Source organism: Chrysochloris asiatica, unplaced genomic scaffold (genome assembly GCF_000296735.1).
Source record: "Chrysochloris asiatica unplaced genomic scaffold, ChrAsi1.0 scaffold00138, whole genome shotgun sequence".
Classification (NCBI taxonomy): Eukaryota; Metazoa; Chordata; class Mammalia; order Afrosoricida; family Chrysochloridae; genus Chrysochloris; species Chrysochloris asiatica.
In genome coordinates, this window is record NW_006408656.1 from 5,364,417 (window position 1) to 5,385,766 (window position 21,350).

Sequence of the window (21,350 nt, forward strand, 5' to 3'; positions counted from 1 at the left end):
AATCAGTTCTGATAACAATTATTCACTATTGTATCACAAGAGACCCATCTGCATTTCATCAGCTCCACCTAGACAGACTGGATACTACTCACTGGAGATTCTGCCTTCCTCCATGCCCCCTGGCTCTAGGTTCCCTCTTGAAAGCTTGTAAGCCAGTCACTTCTTGCCTCTGTAGCCCCCCCACCCCATTTTGGGTAGTTAATGTCCAAGTTGCCCATCCCTGTTTACTCTGTGTGTGGAGGGGGTGGGAATGATTCTTGCTGTAAGGATTTGTTCCCTCTTTTGAGCTACTGCATCCATAGGTGTAGGTCAAATTCATCAAATTGTATCAGATCACTCTTTTTTTCCTCTTCTTTCTTCTTCTGGTTGAGCTCTGATCATTCAGTCATTGAAGTCAGGTCAAGTGGGTATTATCTGCAAGTGTGGGTGTTCTTGTGCATATTCCCTCTCTTTCTATCAGCTGCACACTTCACTTGCCTCCTGTGCCACCTCACTTTCTTGAAAGATTTCAATTTTTATTCCATCAATTCCTGGTGCTTTGTTCTTTGCCAGTTCCTTCAATGCACCTTCGACTTCCTCCTTCAATATCATTGGCTCTTGATCATATGCTACATCTTGAAACGGCTGAACATCAACCATTTCCTTTTAGTCCAGTGACTCTGCGTACTCCTTCCACCTTCTCTTGATGCTTTCTGCATCATTCAGTAATTTGCCCCAGAGAATCCTTCAATAATGAAAGTTGAGGCTTGAATTTTTTCTTTAGTACCCGCAGCTTGAGAAATTCTAAGTGTGTTCTATCTTCTTGGTTTTTTGATTCCAGATCTTTTCACATTTTGTTGTAATATTTGGCTTTATCTTCTTGTGCTGATCTTTGAAATTTTCTATTCAGCTCTTGTACATATATATATTAGAGAACTGGGAATCAACTTTGTGACTCAAGGGAGGTGTGACCAACCATACAAATGGAGATTGTTGTTGTTGTTGCTAGGTGCCATTGAGTTAGCACCAAATCATAGTGACCGTATGCACAACAGAAAGAAACACTGCCCTGTCCTGTGCCAAACTCACAATTGTTGCTACACCTGAGCCCATTTCTGCTGCTACTGTGCCAATCCATCTCATTGGAGATCTTCTTCTTTTTCTCTGACCTCCACTTTACCAATCATGATATCCTTCTCTAGGGACTGGTCTCATCTAATAGTATGTTGGACGTATGAAAGACAAAGTCTGGACATCCTGGCTTCCAAGGAGCATTGTGGTTGTACTTCTTCCAGCACTGATATGCTTGTTCTTTTGGCACTCCATGGTACTTTTTATATTCTTCTCCAACACCATAACTCAAATGCATCAATTCTTATACGGTCTTCCTTATTACACTGCCCAACTTTCATAAGCGTAAGAAACTACAGAAAACACCATGGCTTGGGTCAGACGCCAAATGGAGAACTAGCCTACTAAATCATAGTGCTACATATGCACGCTATTTACAGAGCATGCATACACTATTCATTAGCACATACAAAAAGCTCCTCAGGGCAGAACAAGGTGACTCAAAGTCAATACCCACAGCGGGCAGTATTTTGTGTGGAACAGATGCAAGGCTTTTAAAACAAAAAAAACTGATAAATATGGAGCAAATGACTCTGAGCTTTATTAAAAACGTATTTCAAAGCATTAAACTTACTCTAGGATTCATAAATCTAGTAGTTAATCAGGAATAATGCTCTGCCAGAGAAAATGGGAAAAGCCATTCCTCTAACTAAACCAACTGTGCTATGTTCCTCTGGGAGCAGTCTGCTAAAGCACATCATAGACTACTGCTCTTTATAAAACCATTTTATCAACGCTACCCATATAATAAAAATTGTTCTTGTGTTTTCTCTCAACTCTACCCACGTATTTAAAAAAAAAAAAAAAAAGGCTATGTTGTGGTTTAATGTACCTTCTCCTACTGATGAAATTAATGAATGCCAAAAAGACCCAAGTTTACAAAAGTTTTCTAATAATGTACAGAAACTAAAGTCAGAAGTGGTTCTGAAAATGGTATAAGGGAATGGGTTATGTCGTGTGGAGCAAAGGATAGGACAGAAAGAGTAAGGAAGACCTAGACACTATCTCAGGTCACTCAGCTTTATATAATGGCACGAGTACTGATTTAGACACAATTCAGTTCCCTCTTCCATAAAACTGGACTGATTTTATTTCATGTCTTCAGGAGAAGACACCCACCTATGGTACAGTCTCACTGAGGCCTAGGGCTTCCTTCTGGAGTGAGTCAGTAGGAAAACTGCACAGCTTAGGTAAATCTATAGCAAATCCAGACTCCTTCCACTCTTCTCCAGAGCAGCTCTCGAACTATATCAAACCTGAAGAGTGGGCACCATTTGACTTGCTTTTTAAAAATTATGTTAACCGAAATAAAATTCTGGTTTTCAAAAGGCTTCATCTATAAAAGATCATTTTCCAACAGACTGCTTCCCAGTAATGAAATCACTACAGGTGGCTTTCTTTTACAGCAAAGTGGAGAACTGATGATAAGGAACTGATGATGTCATCCTGAGACAATGTGCCTGCTGCCAATTATTCAGCTGACTTCTGTGGATGAAACCTAGCTGTCAGGATCCAAGAGCGCCTGTTCCAGTTTATTATTCTCCTCCCCCATAGCCAAGAGTGCCTTGCTGAGGGCAACATTACAATGGGTACTCAATGGAGGACAACAAAACTGAGAGCAGCAGTGTCCCAAGGTGCAGTGAGATGGTAAGGAGGGCAGGGGCAATGAAAAGGGGGTGATATATAAAAATGTTTACATGATGAAGATGTTGAGGTTAGAGAGTTAACACTGCGTACTGTTAGTCCTTGTAGACAGTCTGTTAGGGTGGGAAGAACAGGACTCTGAGCAATTTCACCACATGTAAAACAGAGATAATGGCACCTACCTGCCTGGGTTGGTGTGAAGATTAAAAAGAATTTGTATGAAGCGTCTAATCCAATCCCTAACACAGAAGAGGCCTCAACAAATGTTAGCTTCTCACCTTAGGCGCACCTTATCCTTCGATCATGTTCTCCTAATTCTGAAATCCACATTGACTCTCATCCATCTCTTTCACAGAGCTTAGAAAAATTGACCTTGATATACTTCAATGACCTCCACAAAGCCACCCACACAAATGGTAAGAGATCTAGAGGCTGAGTCAGCCTCTGTAACTCTAGCTCTCCCAATCTAAAGGACAAATTTCTCTGGGGGCTTTGATAAAGAAAAAAAAAAAAAAAAGTCATGGGAACAAACAGTACAGAGAGAACATTTCACACACTGTCTCATTCATTAGAAAGTTGCTGTATCATAGCCTTCACATTGCACGGATACTGCAGCGATTTCAACAAAAGCTTTTAATCTAAATGTGAGTTCTCATTAAAGCTAGACTGGACAAGAGCTTTCCTCTAATAAAACTGAGCAGTTCCACTAGTCAGAAACCAGTCCCAGCCATTGCTAAAGCTCCAACTAGACCCTGTGGGCAAAAGGAAAGCAGAGCAGCACACTCTGGGCCTGGGGAACTGGGACTGGACCTTCAAAAAAGGAAGAAGAACTTCAGTAGAATAAACTAAGCAGAGAGGCCAGAAAAGTGCCTCTTCCTTCCCTTCCACTTCAACTGGGTTTTTGTATGACCCTCTACTGTCACCTCTTGACGAATATGCTACAGATGTGTGTACCTGCTTTCTCTTTCCTTGTTAAGACTGAAATGCCAGGCAGAAATTGACATAGACATTAGGAATGGGATAAAAACACATTTTTAAAATCATGTTTAAACAGGATTTTATAGCCAGACTGAATTGGGCTTTGGGTTTTGTTTTGTTTTTTCCATATTTTATTTCATTAAAGTTTTCATCTATATTTATCTGTCTATCTATCTACCTATCTATCTATCTAAGGGGGCTTCAGAAAGTTTGTGGAAAAGTTCCATTATCTTTCAAGTCTATTTTTCTGTGAACTTTTTGAATCCTCCTTATGTGTGTGTGTTTGTATTTGTTGTTGGTAAGTGCTGTCAAGTCAGTTCTGACCCATAGCGACCCTGTATAGGGTTTCTGAGAAGCAGCTGGTGAACTTGAACCACCAACCTTGCAGTTCAAATGGCTTTGTAGTCTGGCACATTAGCCCACAGCGCCACACCAGGACTTCATATATATATGGAATACATACATACATACACACACACATACATACATACATGGAAGGGGCTTCAAGAAGTTCATAAAACTTTTCATTATCTTCTATTTCCATTTTTCATTAATTTTTTAAAAGCCCCCTTCTATGTCCATATGATATGACATACACTAACCTTCTGTTTGGGTGATGGTATAATTTGGGTATGGATAAGGGTGAAGATTGAATAACATGATGAACAAAATATCATTGAACTATACATGTGAAGAGTGTTGGAATGTCAAACATGTTGTTACATATATATTTACCACAATCTAAAAAAATTGTTTACAATAGTTTTGTATCACTTTTCTCCAAGTATAGGATAGTATTTTGAATACGAAAGTAAATTAACTTAAAGGGAGAAAATTATATATGTGGTGTTGTTAAGTACCATTAAGTCGGCTCAGACTCACAGCTATCCTGCATAGAGTTTCCAAGGAGCAGCTGGTAGATTTGAACTGCTGACCTTTGGTTCAAACCGACCTTGTGGTCCATGCTTATCCTACAGTGCCACACCAGCACTCCATAGGTGTGTCTGTGTGTGTAGCTATATTTCCAAGTAGACAAGAATCAATAAACTGAGCAAGCACTTCACACTCTCAAGGATAAGATGGACTTAATATTTATATTGGACTTTGTAGTATTCAAAACACTATCTCACAAGCTATCAGAGCCAGCCATACTCCAGTTAGGTAGGTAAGATGGTTACTATTGTCCATACTTTTATGTAACACATGATGAAATTGAAGCTAATCAAAATTAAATGATCCCCAAACCCAACCCCACCCCAGTCTTATAGTTAGTGAGAAAAAAAAGTAAGATTCCAGCTTAGTTCTTTTGATGGTAAAACCAGCATTTTTCCTCCTACTCTAGGAAGCCTTTCGCCAATTTCCCAATCACACAAAGCAGCAGTTCTTACCTTCCAACTCTTCTTTCTCATAGTGAATATTGAGAATTGTACTGGTCCCGCCCTGGTCCACCACAGCTTCTTCATCTGGTCTCTGTTTAGACACAAAGAAGCAGTAAAATGCAGACGTTCATTCAGATGCTTAACTAAGCACCAGTTACATGCCAGGCCCTTTATAAAACACTTAGGGAACAAACACAAAATTACAAATATTATATAATTTGAACTTCTCAATAATTTTAAGTGTCAAATATGACAGCCATTCTCTTTCTCATTTTTGAAATGAGCAACCTGAGACTTAGAAAACATTCAATAATTATTGTTCAAGGTCACAAAAATGTGGTAAAAGGCAGAGCTAGGACAGAGCCCAAGTCTTCTGACTACAGATGGTATGCCTTTTCTACGTTATGCATATGAATAACATAGTGGCATTTTGCAAATGCTGTCAACAGCACTGCCAAATTTGGTGTAAATTAATCTCCTTGACCGGATCTGTAGTATTTTAGCCCATTTACCATTTCTCCATGAAATTCTCCATCCTGGAGTGGGATCACTTTCTCCTTTGTTCCAACTTTAAGCTCACCTCCTTCCTTTAACCAAATTTCCCAAGAGCTCGCTACCCTTTGTTTTCCCTACTAAATTTTAAAATGCCAACCGCAGCCTGAAATGCTTTGGCTTATTAGCAAACTAATAGGATCACACCTCAAACTACTTGTGTCTAAAACCACGTAACCTTCCTTCCAAAACTAGCTCTTGTGCTCATTTACTTATTCTACTCATTGCACCAGCAGCCAACATTTGACATTTCAAACTTTTTATCCACTTCACCTTTATAGAGTGGCTACCATAGGCCTTCAGGGAGATAGTTCCCTTTTCTTACCACATCCTTTGCAGTTTTTCAAATTCACCACCTTTCACTGTACCCTACACTCTGTAGCCCCTTTAACTCACTGTTGTTAGCTGTTGTTGAGTCAATGGTGGCTCTCTGTGTGTCAGAGCAAAACTGTGCCCCATAGAATTTTCAAGGCTGTGAACCTTCGGAAGCAGATTGCCAGTCCTGTCTTCCAACATACATTTCAAATCACCGACCTTCCAGTTAGAGGCCAGCGTTGAACTGTTTATACCACCCTAGGAGTCCTTTAAATCATTTTCAGTTTTGGAGCCACACCACTTTTCCTGAAATGTTGCTCCCTCTGCTGGAACTATTACCCTATCCCTGCCATTTCTCCCCACCCAGTCAGCTAATCATCAGTCATCATCCTATGAGTGATTAGATCTCAGCCTAAAAGTACTTCCTTAGAAGCCTTCTCTGACTAGCCCCACCCAACTCCCAGCACAATTCTCCCATTATATGTCTCATAAGCAAAAAAAATGACAAAATCTGTTGCTATTGAGTCACTTCCTATTCATGACACCCCCATGTGTGTAGAGAAGAACTGTAATCTTCTCAAGGGTTTTCAAGGCTTTGATCTTTCTCACCAGGCATTTCTTTCAAAGTGCCTTTGGGTGGGTAGTAGTAGAACACCTAGCTATGTGTGCCACCCAGGGACTCCATATGCCCTCATAAGGCTTTGTATTTAATAATACAATTATTAAAGGACTAGAATCGGGCTGTGAACTGCAAGATCAGCAGTTCGAAACTACCAGCTGCTCCCCGGGAGAAAGATGAGACTTTCTGCTCCTGTAAGGATTTACATCCTCGGAAACCCTGTACAGGGTCGCTATGAGTCGGAACCGACTCCATGGCACATAACCACCATCACATCTCTGTATGCACCCTGAGGGAAGGACCAGATCTGCCTTCCTCATCACAGTATTCTCAGCACCCTGTACAGACGTTTTACATAGGTGTTCATACAGTTCTGTGAAATGAATGACTATAACAGCATCTACCTTCTCAAAACCCTCACACCTGATTTATTTCAAAGGTACCTTAGCCAATTTCCCTGCCAACCTATATCTCTTACCAAACTTGCAATTCCAGCCTGGCTCACTTATCTTAAGGGCACATTACCACCTTTTTATCCAGTCTAGTCATTTGGCATGCCCATCCCCAACTCTCCATCACACCCTCACTTATCTTGCTCATATTTTCAGCTTACTCTTCAAAATTTATTCTTTTGTAGTTATCATCTATGCCCCAAAATAAGGACACTGAACATAAGACAATCCATTATCCCAAGGAGAAGTTTCCAAATAAATTTGGGGGACCAACTTAAATGAAGCAAACTTTTAGAGAAGTAGATGAATTAGTCAATTATCTACTGAGAGTACTTTGCTTATTAACTTAGTTTTACAGATACATCTGAAGCTATATATTACTACTACCATGGAATGATCCCCAAGGTATACTATTAAATTTAAAACTCAAGGTGGAGAAAACTGTACAATTTCTGCCTTTATCTAAGAAATGGTGTTGGGAATTTAAGTCTCTGTCTTTATTTTTTAAATAAATAAAGGGGAAAAAAAACAACAAAACTAGTATTTAATAATTACCTATGGAGAAGGGAGGGAACAAGGTAGAGAAGCCAAGAATAGAAGCTAAATGTCTTTGGATAGACCTTATGTCATAAATATTTTAAATAATTTAAAACAAAATTCAAATTTAAAAAAAAATGGAACAAATGCCAAGTGATGGCATAACTGTTCCAGGATTAATTATTCCAAGGAATTTTAAACCACAGTAAACAGACTGATCATCCTTATGTGTCCAACAGACAAAAAGAAATTAAGATTTTTTTTCTTCTGACTTCTTTGCTGTTGAGCATGTTAAAAAGGTCTTGTGCAGCAGATTTACCTAATACAACACGTTGTTTCATTTCTTGACTGCTGTTTCCATGATCCAAGGAAAATGAAGTCTTTGACAACTTCAATCTTTTCCCAATTTATCATGATGTTATATATTGGTCCAGTGGTGAGGATTTTTGTTTCTTTGCACTGAGGTATAATCCATACCGAAGGGTTACAATACTCATACATACTGATCTTAAAATACTTACTGATGAAATATTTATCAATGGTACTGTTTTGAAAATTTAATTTCTATTTCTTCACTGATAACAATTTTAATAATTGTCACGTAAGCTTAATTCATTTATTAGCTCATATCATTTTCAGTTATGACTCAGTTTTTTCTATTGCCTTGTTGTTAGGATAATACTGAATGTGAGTGATAAGAGGGCTTGGTCCATGGAAGAAAGCACTCTAAATTTTTTTTAATTTTTGCTTTCATGGTTTTGTTTTATTGTTGATGCCTATTAGCAGAGATAAAAAATTCACTTTAATTTCTTGATTGCTGAGAGTTTTATCACTAATGAATGTAGACCTTTGTCAAATGTGTTTTTCCTGAACTCACTGAGATTATATTCTAGTTTTTCTTCTTTACTTTGATTTTCAAATGTTGAGTTAACCTTGCCTTGATTCAACTTCATCATAATGTGTTCTTATATATTGCTGAATTAAATATGTTACTATTCTGTGTTAAATTTTGGTGTTTATGTTCCTGAGGAATATTAGTTATCATTTTCTTGTAATTTTGTTGTGTGGTTTTCATATCAAGTTCATTCTGGCTTCAGAAAATACATTGAGTAAAGTTCCTTCCTCTTCTATTTTATGGACGAATTTGTAAAAACTTAGGTGGTTTTGTTGTTGCTACTAATATTTTAAGAAGATTCTTACACTGTTTTTAGTTATTGTGTTATTGGCTGCAGTACTGGTGAGATTGCTGTGTGTTGTGAGGTAAAACAAATAAATAATTATAAGAACTTATTCTATGGCTCTAAAACCGGGATTCTCAGCAAAGGAAGTAAAGTTGTACAAAAGAAGAATTTAAATACAAACCATGTATTCCTGAGTTTTCATTAGAAATATCTACATGAATACATGGTGTGGCACTGTGGGTTAATGCACTGGACTGCAAAGTCAGTTTGAACCACAGGGTCAACAGTTCAAGCTCACCAGCTGCTCCTCGGAAATCCTATACAGGGTTGCTATGGGTCAGAACTGACTTGGCAGCATTTTACAACAATCCATTCAAAAGGAGTCCTGGTGTGGCACTGCGGGTTAATGTGCTGAACTGCAAAGTCAGTTTGAACTGCAAGGTTGGTGGCTTAAGTTCACCAGTTGCTCCTCGCTCCACAGACACCTTATATAGACAGGGTGCTAAGAGCTGAAATGACTAGGTGGCACTTAACAACAACAATATCCATTCCAAAGGCCTAGAAAAAGATGATCCAACAAAAACAATGAGCATCATTAGCATACAGACTGTGGTCTCTTAAAAAAAAAAAATATATATATATATATATATATTTCTACTAAAAGGAACCAACTTCTCAAGAAAATGGCTGATCAGAGGTCTGGGACAGGAAATACACAAGATGAGTCTAAAACATCATGTCAGCTGGCAAAGAAGCTCTCAGTAAGGGTAATAAATAACTACAATTAATTGAATATGTGGTTGTTGTTGTTAATTGCCATAGGTTCGGTTTCCACCCATAGCAACCCTGTATAGAGTTTCTGAGGAGCAGCAGGTTAAGCTTGAACTGCCGACCTTGCAGTTTAAAAGACTTTGCAGTTTGGTGCATTAACCCACTGCACCACACCAGTACCAAATGTTAAAATTCATGAGTTCACAATGTAACTTAACATATTAACGAAGTGGTCACATTGGAAGATAATGCTGGTAAACCAAGTAAATATTTTGAAAACTGGTAAATAGTTTATCCTGACTTTCAAATATGAATTATACCATAGAGAATGGCACTATAGAGTAAATGAAAGAAATTTTTCATTCTAGAAGAAAATTTGAAAGAATTATACACCTGTTCCTCATTTGTCAACTATCTCCTTATCCAGTGTTTCACACAACAATAGGAAAAAAATCTGTTATTCTACGATTTTGCGCATTAATGAGAAATGTCTGTCAGTAACCAATGCCAAGGTGTGAGGCGAGAGTAACGCTGCCTGTGATGGTTAGGGCTATTGCATCAGCTTGGCTGGACCATGTGGTCCCTGGAGGTTTGGCAGTGATGTTACAATGTAGTTATCCTCCATCTCGTGATCTAATGCGACCATCCTCTCTTTTCACATAATGCCAAATTTCATAATGACCTGGTCTGTGGAAGGTAACTATGTTGATAAGTGAGAAATGGGATACATATGAGGAGGCTTCAAAAAGTTCATGGGGGGAAAAAAAATCCATTGTTTTTTAATCCCATATATGAGGGTGAGTCAAAAATTATCTGCACTCCCACTACAGAATTTATTTTTATCAACTTTTAGAAAAGATAAATATATTATTTTTTTTTTACATAATCTCCTTGCTTTTCAATATACTTTGTCCATCTTTCAACAAGCTTTTGTATTCCTGTATTAAAAAATGTTTTAGTATGAGCAGCGAGCCACAATATCAATGTCGTCACTTCTTCATTTGGGGTGAAACTTCTTCCTTGAAGGGCTGCTTTCTTGGATTTTCAGGGGACCAAACACTCAGGTGGACCAAGATTAGGACTACAGGGGAGGATGCTTTAACACCTCAAAATGAAGTTTTTGCAGTGTCAATAGTGTGGGGAGGTGTGTGTGGATATGCATTGTCATGCCCTTGGATAGCAGTCCTCTGCATTTAATCCAAAATTCAGGTTTCAACTCTTCAGTGAGCATCTCACTGTAAAGAGAACTGTTAATTGCTGAACTTTTTTTTTTTTAATTAATTTTCTATTGTGAAATGGGTGACGGTTTACAGAGCAAATCAGTTTTTCATTCAATAATTCATATCCATTTTGTCTTGTGTCATTGATTTCAATCCCACAATGTGACATCATTTATCCTCCTTCTTCCCTGTGTTTCCCAATTCCATTCCATTCCTCCTTCTTTCATAAGCCCTCCTGCTTCTGAACTTTGTCCCTGGGCAAATGTTGCCCTTCTGATCTCCTGTGGTTGATTGGTCTAAGGTGTACATACCTCCCTAGTGTCACGGCTCCTTTAATAGACCTATTGTTGGGCTGAAAATTGAACCTCAATTCCTGGCCTGAGGGCCATAGTCTCTGTCAGATCACTAAACCTAGTCTTTATTTATGATTTTGAGATTTGTTCCACAATTTTCTCCCACTCTATCCAGGACCTTTTAATGTGACCCCTTTTAGAAAGGTCAGTAGTGGTAGCTAGACACTATCTATTTAGTTCTTCTGGTCTCAGGATCATGGAGGCTAAGATTTGCAAGGTAACATAATATTTAATTTAATTATATACATATACCATAACACAAGAAGCTCTGGTAGCATAGTGGTTACAGATTGGGCTGTGAACCTTAAGGTCAGCAGTTCAAAACTACCAGCTGTTCCATGGGAGAAAGATGAGGCTTTCTGCTCCCGTAAAGATTTACAACCTCAGAAACTCTGTACAGGGTTGCTATGAGTCAAAACTGACTCCACAGCACATAACCACCACTAACTACCATTACACAAAAAATCTAAATGAAATTTTAAGGGACTAGGTGAAAATATCATAGTAAGGGGCTTCAAAATTCAAAACATTTGTGGAAAAATAAAATTAAAGTATAATGGAATTTTTCCACAAACCTTTTAAAGCCCCCTTGTATGTATCTGAATATAAGGTAACTAACCCCATGATTGCTGAACCTTTTTAATGACAGTAATCCAATACTGGATCTTGAAAACCAAAGAAAACTGTAAGCATCAATTTTCCAGCTGATGGAAGACTTAACGAACTTTTTCTTGGTCCGCAATTAAGGATGTTTCTATTCCATACTCTGCCATTCATAATCTCAGGCTCGTAGTGATGAATCCTTGTCTTGTCACCAATAATGATTTTTTTTTTAAAGAAACCTTTACCTTCCTTTGTGTATTGGTCCAAATTTTGTTTGCAGAGGTCCAAACACTCCTTCCTATGCTCTTCCATGAGTTGTCTCAGTACTCAGTTCGCACAAACTTTGTGAAATCGAAGTCTGTTGTGGCTATTAAATCAGCCATGGCTGATCGCCAATGATTTGCCACATAATCCACTGTCGCTTGTCTATCTGACAGAATCATTTCACATGCACGCTCAATGTGGACGTGGACGGGTGTTTAATATAACTGGAGTGCAGATAATTTTTTACTTGTCCTCGTGTGCATGTGTGTGTGTATGTTGTTGTTAAGTGCCATTGAGTCGGTTTTGATTCATCGTGACCTATGTAGGGTTTCCGAAGAGCAGCTGGTGAACTTGAACTGCCAACCTTGTGGTTTGAGATGAAAAATACCACCTTCAGAAGTATATAGATGTAGATGGAGTATGTGTTGAGAACTAAGTTTTACATTTTTATAGTTTTGGTTAATAAAGGTTTCTAAGATTTTGTAGCAATGTGTTTTTACTTACCCTCATACATTCATGGATTTCTAATATGGCGTTGGAGGATAAGCACAAGACTGTTAACCACAAGGTTAGCAGTTTCAAACCCCACCAGTCCTTGGAAACCCTTTACAGGGTCACTATGAGTTGGAACTGACTCAATGGCACTTAACAACATACATTCGTGTGTGTGTGTGTGTGTGTGTGTGTGTGTGTATAGGAGGGCTGGTATGGCACTGTGGGATAATGCACTAGACCGCAAGATCAGTAATTCAAATTCATTGCTCCTCGGAAACCCTATATAGGGTTGTTATGAGTCGGAACTGAATCGATGACACTTAACAACAATATATGCAGAAAATATACATACATAAATTATTGACTACTTTTTTTCATGTTGATTTCCCCACCAGTTTATAATACACAAAAGACAAGGACCAATTAATTACAATGCTTGGTACTGTCCACAGATACCTGGTCCAGAGGTTATCAGGAAAAAAAGACAGGAGGAAGGAAGAAAAGAAGTGTATGAAAAGTAAGGTCAATCATGTGGAAAATTCAGATTAAAAAATCAACTATTGAAGGAAAAGAAGAGTTGTTATTTGTTCATTTCCTTACTTTAGATTCGTTAACCACAGCTTACATTCACTGACCATCCACTTTGTCTTGCCAAAGAAAACAGAACCACTGTCAATAACCATTAGTCAAGAGCATTTGAAAAGTCAGGCATGAATGTCAATGTGTGGCTCTTGTTTGGATCCTGGTTTAAATAAACCAACTATTTAAAATAAAATTGCAAGGCACTCAGAAATGTAAACAACTGAGTTGGTATTTTATTATGTTAAACAATCATTTTTACTTTTGTAAGGGTAATAATAATACTGTGAAATGGTAGTTGTGTTCATTATTTTTTAAAGGGTTTTAATCTTTAATAATATATACTGAAGTTTTTATTGATGGCTAGGATTTGGGAAGAGGGGTTAAAGAATGGGTTAAGACATAAATGAAGCAAAATTGGTTATGCATTAATTGTTGAAAACAAGTTATGTGTGCATGAGGATTTATTATGCAAGTCCCTACTTTCTATATGCTTGAAATGTTCCACAGATTTCATGCATATACAGAGTTTGTTTAAAAATCATTTAAAATGAAGACAAAAACATCATGTCTCATCTGTCTGTACTTGTTGCTGATTCCTCAATAGTTGATTATTATTGCCTCTAATCCAAGGAGGTTGCAATAGACTCATGGAAAAATTCCATTTTCTTTTGGTTTCGTTTTCCTACAATCTTTCTGAAACCCCCTTATTTAATTACCATCATCATTTATGGCAAAGAGGATTTCTTAAACTGAGACCCATGGATTTCTACATTATCTATTAATGCACTTCAGAGAATCTGTAGGAATATTTGGGAGTGTGTATTTTTCTTTGGAAAGGGCGGTCATAGTAAAACACCAGATTTACACTCTGCTAGAAATAAAAACAAAGAGTTTTACTGAAGGATAAAAGTTTTGCAATGTTGGGAGACACACAAGCATCCAGGTAGGATACGACACTATTCCAAATTGCAGGGAGAACAGTGAGGTTTTTATCAAGTAGAGTAAACAAAGATGGGTGTGCTCACAGCAAACTTGGTGTGGAGGGGAGGTACATGGCACAAAGTTACAAGGAGGTTGTTAAACTGTATTCTTAAACATTAATTTCTAACCTAACATTAACGCTCACCTGATGCTAAGACTGTTCTCTTAACATCAGTTCATCCTGGGAAATAACTGAGTCAACTTTCTGCATGTTTGCCTCTCCCTCTTAAAATAAGATTATAAACTATACTTTTACAGATTTATATAGAATCAGGAGAAATGGAGTGAAGATCTCAGCAAATGAAGTCTACTTTAGGGAAGTCAGGAAATAGAACTCAATTTGGTTAATTGGTGATTGCCACATTTTGGTTACAGAGTTACAATTACAAGGTTTCATCTAGTTCCTAACCTCTTGGGAAATGTTGACTAAAGCTGTTTCTCCAAGGCAAACTGTACAAACATTCCTGACAAACATCTTTTAACAAAAAATCCTAGTATAAACTAAAATCTGACCTTTGGCTCTTTTACAACAGTTAAACTACACAAGGCTAAATTTTCTTGTCAGAAGAACAGGAGCAAAGACTGTAAGCCAAACTGCAGCTTGATAGAAAATGGAATTTTAATTTAGGCCTAAATTCACTCATTTCTGTTAAGCCAGAATCTCAATTTTAAGGTTCACCTTCACAGGGTCCAGAACATTCATCAAATTCTCAAAGGAGCTTGTAACATGTGAGAACCACATGACAGAAACTGAAGAGAAACAGTCAAGGAAGGATGAACTAGAGAAAAGGCCCTGTTTCCAAAGTAGCCTCTGTTTCACTACTTTACTTTTCCCCTTCATTGCTAACAAAGACTGACTTGGTCAATGTGAATTGATTTGGAATGCCTACCTCAAAGACTGGATAACATAAAAAGAACTAAGGCCGTTAAATACACATTAAAACATGTATGGCAGACATTGAAATTGCAAGGCAGACCTTGAGGGAGAAAGCATTACTATGAGCTTTAAAAAAAGCAAATGATAGTTGAGTAGCCAACCAGATTCTTGCTTATGTTAGGACAAATTAAAAGGTAAGGCTGAGTCTTACAAATTGACAACAGCTCCTATAAGTAGCTACAAGGTTACAAAGGGGGTGGAGTGGGCAGCCAGTCTGGAGCTCTTTCCTCCTGACATACCTCTCCTGCTGTTCCAATGTACTTGCCCAAACTGGACTCTCACCACTGTCCTGCCAGTCTCAAATTTTTTACCTCCAGAAACTCTCATCTTTTCCCTCCCTAAGAACCAGATGTTTCCAAAGATTGTATCTCTAAATTGTATCTAACACCTCCCAGCTCTCAACCCTTGGCCTAAGAGTCAGCATTTTAACATTTTTACATCAACAAATATAAAGATGATTTGAAGAGTTTCTAATACGCAAACTGAGTTAGTAAATTAGTATTTGTTGTTGTTAAAGTACCATCAGGTCAATTCCAACTCATAGCGACCCTGTATAGTGTTTCTGGGGAGCAGCTGGTAAGTTTGAACAGCCAAAATTAGTACATATTTAGCTTGTACTAAGAACTTAATATACATTACTTCACTTAAGCTTCACAATAGTTGTAAAACAAAGCTAACAGCTCACAAGAGCTAAAGGAGATAAGCAGAACTCCTATTTAAGGCTTATCATATGTTAATATCACCAAAAGCAAAGCAGGGCGGCTCTGTAAGATAAACACTGGACTGTGCACCACAAGAGCCACTCCATTGGGAGAAAAAGGAAGCTTTCTGTTCTTGCAAAGATTTATAGGCTCGGAAACCCTATAGGGTCTCTATGAGTTAGAATGACTTAAACACTTCAAAAGCAAATCATTTGGACATTTTAGAGAGCTGGAATCACCTAATCATGGGTCAGTGTCCACAATGTGAATAGCTCAAGATCCACCTTCTTAAATCTTTAATGCTCCAGAACATTGGACTCCAAAGTGTCCTTTAACAACCAGAATCCCAAAGTTCTCCAACTCCTTATTCCCTTCCAACTTTTCCTTCATTCAGCAGAGCCTCTGAATTCTGGTCCTCTGCATGTCCTGTCACTAAACTTGACCCACAGATCCCCAACTCTCCAGCATCCTCAATTTGACATCCCCACTGAATGCAGATACCCTCTAGCAAGAAAAAAAAAACATTCCACACTGACTCATACAACTGCTCCAGACTTCCTCTTCTCAGCAGCCATGACCTCTAAATACCCAGGAGCTCTCTATTCTGACTTTCCAGGAACCTACTCAACTCACTCTTGAAGTCTTGAGTGTGGCACTGTAGGATAAGCACTGGGCTGCTAACCACAAGGTCTGTGGTTCAAACCCACCAATTGTTCCTTGAGATCCTATACAGGGTTGTTAGGAGTTTGAACCAACTTGACAGCACGTAACAACTCAACTCACTGCCATCAAGCTGATTCAGACTCATAGCAACTGTAGACAGGGATTCCGAGGCTGTAAATCATTACAGGAGCAGAAAGCTTATCTTTCTCCTGTAGAGCAGCTGGTGGGTTTGAACTGCTGACCTTGAGATCAACAATGCAGTGCTTTATCCTACAGCATAAACAGGGTTCCTTCAGCAGCCTGCTATGTTGTTACTTACTGTGTGCTGTTAAGTCAGTTCTGATTCATAGCGGTCCAAGAGTGCCTGGTGGGTGTGAACTGCCGACCTTGCAGTTAGCAGTTCAGTGCTTATCCTACAGCACCACATCAGGACTCTAGCAACCTACTGTTGTTGCTGTTAAGTGCCGTCGAGGGAGTTCCAACTCACAGCGACCCTAGTTTCCGAGGAGCAGCTGGTGGTTTTGAACTGCCTTACAGTTAGCAGTCTAGTGCTTATCCTACAGCACCACACCAGGACACCCAGAAGCCTACTAGGGGCCTGAAATTCCAAAACAATTCTGGTTTCTCACTGATCCACTCGGAATCATTCTTGTTCAGTATAGACTTCTAGTTAGTATGCAAAACAGAGTCCTGTTCCCCCAAAGATGTACACATCCACATCCCTTCATAATTGTTAAGTGTTGTTAAATCAGTTTCACCTCATAGAGACCTTGTATAGGGCTTCCAAGGAGCAGCTAGTGGGTTTGAACCACAGATTATGGTAAGTATACCAGTGCTTATCCTACAACACCACACCAGTTCTCCACTCCACATTCCTAGAACATGTGAATATGTATATTACCTTAACATGACAAAGAGGAATAGCCAACTTTTTAAAAGGGAGTCAATCAATCCTTCATGTTTCATGTGAACTCAAGGTAATCACAAGTATCCTTAAAAGCAGAAAGGTAGTACTTGTGAACTGATAAGTCAGTTCCATCTCAAACCCCATAGAGGTTTTCTTTACTGGAGCAGAAAGCCTCCGCTTTCTCCCACAGAATGGCTGGTAGAGATCGGAGTTGCTGACCTTTTTGGTTAGCAGCCTAGCTCCTAATCCACTACTTTACCAAGGCTCCTTAAAAGCAGAAGAGCGCAGTCACTCCATATGATAAATAATGGATTATGAGCCACAGGTCTGCAGTTCGAGCCCACCAGGGGGGCTGAGGGGGTGGAAAGATGAGGCATTCTGTTCCCAAGCAAAGATTTCAAAAGTCTCAGGAACCCTGTATAGGATCACTGTGCATGGAAACTGACTTGAAGTCACTAACAACAACTGGGTCAGAGAAAACAGTTCTGAAACAAAAGCCAGGGCCTGAGAAATAAAATTGTTAGCTCTGAAGTTGAGAGAAGGGGCCTATGAGCTAAGAAAGGCCTGAAGCCTCTAGAAGCTGGAAAGGCTGAGGAAACAGATTCTTTCCTAAAGTCTCCTAAAATAAACAGAACCATACAAACGTAGTGATTTTATCCCAGTGAGACTGGTATCGGACTTCTGAACTATTGAATTGTGAGATAATAAATCTGTGTCATTTTATACCATGAAATCTGTTGTAATTTGTTACAGCAGTGGTAGAAACCAAATCATGGCTTCCTAACTACCAATGCCAGGGTACAGTTGTTACTTACTACCTTATGGGTAACAACCAACCTCTCCATTATCTAAAATGTGTTGTTGTTACCTAGCAGCAGATTAGGAATAAACAGATGGGCTTTCTGGGTCCTGATTACTACTGAGGCAAGCTTGATTACTGAAAGCCCTGTCTACCCTGCCAAGGCAAACAATGAGCTAAGACAATTATCTACAAATTTTGAAGGAAGTAAATTTGCAGACTCAATTGTCCCTTAAACTGCTTCAATTCTCTGCTTGGCAAGTCAGCCCACTCTCTCCTACTGAAGCTCCCCTACAGAGCTGATAAAGCCAAACAAAGACAATGCCCCCCAGATTCCCTGATTCCCACAGATGGAAATACCTAAGTGTGGGAAAAGGGGACATGAGTCAAAGAGAGAGGTAGAGAAGTATGAATGCAATGTGTTGAGAGGAGAAACTGCCATGATGAATACTTTTGTTCATGAATATACAGCAAATATTTACTGACCGCTTTCCATACACTGGCCACCACCCTCAGAAAAACTGACTTGCACCCTACACAACCATTCATTTGTTGTTGTTAAGTGCTGTCAAGTTGGTTCCAAGTATGTTTCTCCTCCAGATCCTCTGGTGGGTTCAAACCACTGAGTTTTGGGGTTAGCCGCTGAGCAATAACCATTAATTACACCACCAAAGTGGTGGTGTGGTTGGTGCCATGGAGTCGGTTCTAACTCATAGCGACCCTGTCCTGGGTTTCCAAGGCTGTGAATCATTGCAGGAGCAGAAAGTCTCATATTTCTTCTGCAGAGCAGCTTGTGGACTTGAACCTGGGACCATGTGACTCGCAGTCTAGTGTTTATCCTCTAGGGTCACTGCGCTCCCAACCATTCACTGACTCACAAATCTTTACTGAGCTCCAACATGTGTCCGAGTTAACGGATGCTAGAATTCAGGTCTCTACTCAACCTCAAGTTGGGATGAACCACAAGATCAGCAGTTCAAGCTCAGCAGTCACTCCTCGGAAACCCTCCATAGGGTTGCCAGGAGTCGGAACTGATCCGACAGCACTTAACAACAACAGGAACTCTTGGAGTTGTGGCACTGTACAATCAGCACTGTACTACAAACCACAAGGTCGGCAGTTCAAACCCACCAACTGCTCCTTGTAAACCATGAACAAGGTCTCTATGAGTCAGAACAGACTCAACAGCACTTAACAACAACAACAACAGGAACTCTTGGCATTTTCCCAGATCCACCATAAGACATCCTCTTCTTATCAGTCATGCTTCTCAAGTATTGTCCATTTACCAGAGTTTGTTATTCTGAAGACTTCTGCACAGTTTTCATTGTGAGTGGGCCTGTGGATCAGGCCCGCTCACAATTGTACAGATGCACTTGCTCCTTCCTCAGACACCACCATCATCCCTGAACCAGCCCCTGCACCTTGTAGGTCTCAGCACCACTTGGCTCAAAAGCAGAGGGTTCCAACCTCTGCAACCCTCTTCTCTAGCACTTGTTTGCTCGGTTCTGAAAGTGCAAATAACTGTGAACCTGAAAGATGTCTGCAGTTCCAGTCTTAACACTTCCCCTAAAGTTTTCCAATCTTCCTCCCCACTGACTCAAAATTTCAATAACCATTCCCGAAATCTTATCAAAATTCAGTAGTAAGCTCTCACTAGGCGATACTAAGTTATACCAATAGCCTCATAGCTGGCCTCTCTCATTCTACTCTCTCCCCATTCTTTGTGCATCTTGCCATACATATCTTCCCCAGCATTTACTAAGTATCACTCAGAGTCCGCACTGATTTCGGTGTCAAAAACACAAACTGCACTAAGTCAGTGATGAAGGAAACATTCTGTGGAGAAAGGCAGCCCTACCACTTATTATAAGTGACTTCATCTCTCAAGATTTCGATTTCCTCATTTAGATAAAGGAGACAATAAAGGTAGCTACCTCTCAGAGTGTTTGTGAGAATTAAATGAGATAATTCATGGAAAATACATAGCCCAATACCTGGTACATGACAAGCACTCAGTGAAAGTTAACTAAACAACACGAACAGACATGCACTCTGACTGGTGACCACGTGGGTCACCGATAAGGGGAAGTGAGGTTAAAACTGCAACGAAGCAGCAAGCTAAGCCCTACCATGTTCAATAGACTCCTGTGAATCCGGGTGGAGACCTGGTTGGCCAGCAAGACCTGGGAACTCCTGGGCCAAGTCAGTGACATAGCCACAGAGGGCTAGAGTGGAGAATGAAGCGTCCAGTTGATAAGAAGACAGGGCATTTGCACAAGAATACCCACACTTGCAGATAATACCCACTTGACCTGGCTTCAATGGCTGGATAATCAGAACTCAACTAGAAGAAGAAAGAAGAGGACAAAAAGCGTAATCTGATACAATTTGATGAACCTGACCTACACCTATGGATGTAGTAGCTCAAAAGAGGGAACAAATCTTTACAGCAAGGATCTTCCCACCCACTCAATACACAGGGTAGACAGGGATGGGCAACTTGGACATTGGCTACCCAAAATGGGGGGCTACAAGGGCAAGAACTGACTGGCTCACAAGGTTTCAAGAGGCTAGATCCAAAAGATATGGAAAAAGGTAGAATTTCCACTGAGTATTATCCAATCTGTCTGGGTGGGACTGATGAAAGGAGATGGGCTGGCACTCATGTGGCACAATGGCTGGAAATGTAAAGGTAGACATTTTGTAGCAAAAGGAGGGGAGTGGTTGACTTTGCAGTTCATGAGCGGAGGTCCCTGGGACCATCAAGGGAGAAGAGCAGAATGTGGAACCCTACCCAGAGAAACAGTGATGCCAGAGATGGGGGCAGAGACGATGACGTGGAGAGATGGAGCTGCTGGGAACTCTAGACCCAGAGAGGGAGAGGGGCTGTGTGCTGATCACCAGGGAGTAGGCTTGTAGGATATACCCTTTGATTGGCTGATGATGCATGGAGAGAATTGTAACCATGGCAATGAAACGATATACGATAGGATGAATGTAAAGCTAATGTTCGCCCATGTAAACTATCACATAATTCACAATAACACATTTTTAAAAAACCAAAAAAACAAAAACCCAGGAACCTTATACAAGATCACTATGAGTAGACAGCTCTGAGCAAAAACGACACCATACAATTTATAAATAAAGACAATGTTACTGATAGCAACTGAAAATTATAACAAGAGATTTAGAAATAAGTACTGTTGATGTAACAATTCTATGCTAGCAAGCAGTTCATGAATCTATCAGACAGAAGATCAAGTATTATCAGAATAGTATTTCATTTGAAATACATGTGCAA

The 21,350-nt window shown here is 39.5% G+C and overlaps 1 protein-coding gene across 1 annotated transcript in view; it reads right to left on the minus strand.

Moving 5' to 3' along the window:
• The window catches only part of SLC4A8 (solute carrier family 4, sodium bicarbonate cotransporter, member 8), a 99,440-nt gene that overhangs the window by 74,182 nt on the left and 3,908 nt on the right, over positions 1 to 21,350 (minus strand). The window contains exon 2 of the mRNA XM_006870029.1: positions 5,121 to 5,202. Coding sequence (XP_006870091.1) covers positions 5,121 to 5,202 — 82 coding nt within the window. The remainder of the gene's footprint in view (positions 1 to 5,120; positions 5,203 to 21,350) is intronic.